Below are 3,906 nucleotides of genomic sequence, written 5' to 3'. Positions count from 1 at the left end.
GCCTTCGGAAAGCACAATTTCCTTGCCACGGACCTTGGTGGTGATTTCTACCTTGTCACCCCGTTTGGTGGCTACATGGTGTTGATAGAACTCCTTCACCAATTCGGGGTACGTATCCCCTTTGATGGTGAGATATGTATCTAAAAACCCTTGATGTTTGAGCATATCAACCAATTCCGGAGAGAATTGGTCGGGTTCAAGTGCTTTACCTCCGATCACGGTGTAATCGGCGTTGCTCCACTCCGGGGTGCGGGTTCCGAGGGGTTTCTTTGGCATCATGGTGCTTCGGTTGATGGCGATGTTTTCCGGCGATCTTCCGTCGATTTTCCGGCGAGGTGGCGGCGGGGCTCCGGCGTGTTTTTCCCGGCGAGGTGAACGACACTACGGCACGTTTTTCCGGCGAGCTTCTAGGCAGCGTGGTTTCTCATTTTCGAGGGGGACGGCGGCGAGGTGGAGGTTCAGCGTTGGTGCGGTGGGAGTGAGATGGCGGGGTGGCGTCGTTCGGGTGGAGGAGCAGCGGGTCGCCGCTGGGGAGCTTCTGGGTGGCGGGTTGTGGTCGGCTTGGACGGCGGTGTGACGTTGGCGGGTGGTGTTCGGCCGGCGGCGGCGGTCGATCGGCGGTCGATCGGCGGTGACGATGGGTGGTTGTTGGTTCCTTTGGGGTGGAGCGGTGAGGTGTGTGAGAAGGAGAAGTGGAAGAGTGGGGAAGAAGAAGGGGAGGAAGAAGAAGAAGGGTTTTTGATTTGGGGGTTTTGTGGGTTTTAGGGATTTGGAGGGGTTTAACAAGGGAGTATTCCCTTGAGGTTTCAAGAAACACTCATGGGCTAGTGGTTGAGGCCTTGACTTGTATGTGGGAGGTCCAAAGTTCCATTCTTAATGGTGACATTAGGCATTTTTATTGATGGTATGGTTTTTGTCCTTTTCCCTGTTTCGTCCTTTAGTGGGGAAGGGTTGGGTTGATGGTATAACTTGTGTTTTACCTCCGTAGTGGAATTGAAATTCGATCAAAAAAACCTTTATTCATAATACTTTCGAAATAGCTAAGCTAAATAAGTGGTCCTTATGACACGGGGGGTGGTTACAAGGGGTGTGACGGTTTATCCTAGACAGAATTCATTTTCTGGATCTTCTTCTGTGGGATCCGTATTGTCCTCGTCTTCCGGGATTGGGTTTCCCCCTTCTAGGTCCTCTTCGTTTCTGAGGTTGGCTTGAGTGTGGCTCATAACCAATACTTTCCCGGGAGCGCCGTAACTCCCTTGATGACCGGTGCCCCCGTGTTGGCCCCCGGTGGCGGGGCGTGGTCCTAGGGGAATTCTTGGAGCTCTTTGGGTGGTGAGAGATTATTGTGGTGGGGATTCTAGGTGCCCCCTAAGTTCTCTATTTATAGATCTAGGGATCTTATTTGGGGTCTAGTCCTATTGGGATTGGGGGTTGGGTTTAGAGATGAGGGCCCACGGACTATGGTGGGCCTTTTTCCCTAATTAATCATTATAATTTATTGTTTCTCTTGGGCTATTGATTAATTAACTAATTGGTTTTAAGGGCCGTAACACGGGGTGTTACAATTGTCCCTAGACGGGCACACGACAGCAGTAACTACCCCACAGGAACATAGAAATCGGAGCCTGGAAACCACATTATCTAGAATCCACGGCGGGCGAACAGATACATCAACATAACTCGCCAGCTCCGCCCATGTGGACTCTATAGAAATCACTGTATTTCCCCCGGCCAGGCACCATTCCAGGCAGGAGAACAAGACTCGGAACATACCCCGAGCGTGCTCCCCCTGCCCAGACCACGCAACCCCATAACAAAAGCCACCGTCCTGGTTGCGCACCACGGCTGCAGCCCCCCTACTGCAAAGACAAAGATAGATTAATCTTTAATGCACCGGCAGCAGGAGGAGACCACCTGACCGTACTAACAACACGCCTTGGCACATGTGCCTCCAAGTATGCCACAATAGTCCTCCAATTAGAGGGCAGGATATGCTGCGTGGGCCATCCCCTAAACAGACATTCCGCCACCCCCTTTGCCACCCCATGCATCACCCGCGCAACGCTGGGAGTATCTCGGCCATACATGCACCCATTACGGTGCTTCCACAGCTCCCACAATACCAGATACGGCAACTTGCTAACAACAAAAGACAAAAGAGGGTTACGCGCCCCCCTCCGAACCCATCCCACAATCAAAGTCCTAAGACTCCGGTGTCGCAAATGGAGGCCGAGGGACGCCAAAACATATCGCCAGACAGCTTCTGCTATTTCCCCAGAATAAAAAAATATGATCAATAGACTCAGGAACCGGGGCCGGACATCACCAGCATCTCGAAACAATCACATGACCGAAACGAGCCAAAATGTCGTCTGTGGGAAGCCGCTGTCGGAACACTCTCCAAGCCAGGAAGGACACCTTAAAAGGGAGGTGCTTGTGCCAACACTTAGCTAAGATAGGGTCTGGTACAGTGGGCAGAGCAGGCCTGAGAAAGGCCTTAGCAGAGGAATAAGAAAACATACCATCGGACGCCACGGTCCAGAGCGGGATATCACGCGGACCCCGTCCCATTCGGGACAAGTCCGCATTAATCCCTGCATAAGCCAAGTCATCATGGCCAGCCAGATCGAGCCCACCATCCCGCACATAGTCCAGGAGTAACTCCCGGGAGTAGGAAACCCCCTGGTGCGGGTAAAGTCCGCCGAGCGGGCCCAGACCTGACCAATTATCCCACCAGAAATTAACCCGGCCTTGGAACAACCGCCAAGTCAGAACCCTCTCAACGTCATCACGTACTGTCAACATCCGCTTCCAGGTGTGCAAATCAGTAGTCCGGACTAACTTAGCAACCAGGTGAACCCGGCTGCAGTATTTAGCCCTCATAAAATCTGACCAAAGCGTGTGTTCTGTCCGGAAATTCCACCACAATTTGGCATTGGCCGCCCTTACCATCAAATCCATGTCTAAGAACTCCACTCCCCCCTCCTTTTTAGGACGAGACAGATTTTTCCATGAACTCCAATGATACTGGGCGCCGCCTGACTGTTTCCAGAAGAAGCTAGCATAGCATCTTTCCAAGTCCCGTATGACCTGCTTAGGCGGTGCGCAGGCTGAGAATAAGTGCAATGGTAAGGCCTGCAAGACTGAGTATATCAAGATTGCCTTCCCGCCCTTTGAAAGCACTCGGCGTTGCCAACTCAAACATCTAGCCTTCACTTTATCAACCACCGAGGCAAAATATATACATTTTTTTGCGGCCAATATACACAGGGCAACCCAAGTAAGTAAATGGAAACTATTTATGTACACAACCTGTTACCCTGCGAATCTCATCAATCTCACGAGCTGGAGTACGAGGGTGCATGTAAAAAACACTCTTCTGAAAGCTCACAAACTGTCCCGATATCTCCTCGTACTCATTCAAAGCATTAATTACCTCTTGAATTGCTCCCAACCTGGCCGTGCTAAAAATAATTACATAATCTGCATAGGCCAGGTGATGTATATGTGGTGTCCCTGGCGGCTGTGTAAACCGGGGCACCGTAGTGCCATCATACACCCAAGCAAGGTAAACGGACAGGACTTCAGCTGTAATCACAAACAAAGTCGGGGACAGTGGTTCCCCGTGCCTGAGTCCCCGCGTAGATGTAAAGAAGCCTTCAGTGACTCCATTTACTATCACTGAATACCAAACATTAGACACAGCCCGGAACACCATATCAATCTAGACCTCACTGAAACCCAGACGGCGCATCACCGAAGTCAGAAAAAACCACGATACCCGGTCATATGCCTTAACCATGTCGAGCTTAAGCACTATGTCCCGGTTATGCAAACTGAATCCATGGCACATCTCGGACGCCAAAAGCATGTTATCTATAATAAACCGACCAGTTACAAATCCGC

The 3,906-nt window shown here is 51.2% G+C and overlaps 1 protein-coding gene across 1 annotated transcript; it reads right to left on the bottom strand.

Annotated features, from left to right (window-relative positions):
* Positions 1 to 2,322: 2,322 nt before the first annotated feature.
* LOC109173355 lies at positions 2,323 to 3,718 on the bottom strand. Its single transcript, XM_019322591.1, has 2 exons — positions 3,313 to 3,718; positions 2,323 to 3,110 (listed from the first exon to the last, which is right to left on the bottom strand). Exons 1-2 carry the CDS (start codon positions 3,716 to 3,718, stop codon positions 2,323 to 2,325), a joined length of 1,194 nt encoding a protein of 397 aa, XP_019178136.1.
* Between the last annotated feature and the right edge of the window lie 188 nt (positions 3,719 to 3,906).

This window comes from Ipomoea nil, unplaced genomic scaffold (assembly GCF_001879475.1).
Source record: "Ipomoea nil cultivar Tokyo-kokei standard unplaced genomic scaffold, Asagao_1.1 scaffold0480, whole genome shotgun sequence".
Lineage (NCBI taxonomy): Eukaryota > Viridiplantae > Streptophyta > Magnoliopsida > Solanales > Convolvulaceae > Ipomoea > Ipomoea nil.
Note: the sequence above shows the minus strand (reverse complement) of the source record. Positions and strands in the feature narration are given on the sequence as shown.

Bases quoted from the DNA above. Each gene is read 5' to 3' on its own strand.
- LOC109173355 (XM_019322591.1), bottom strand. From the start codon at position 3,718: ATGGTGTTCCGGGCTGTGTCTAATGTTTGGTATTCAGTGATAGTAAAT. The intron at 3,111-3,312 runs GTTGTGTACATA...ACTTATTCTCAG, and splicing joins TGAGATTCGCAGGGTAACAG to CCTGCGCACCGCCTAAGCAG.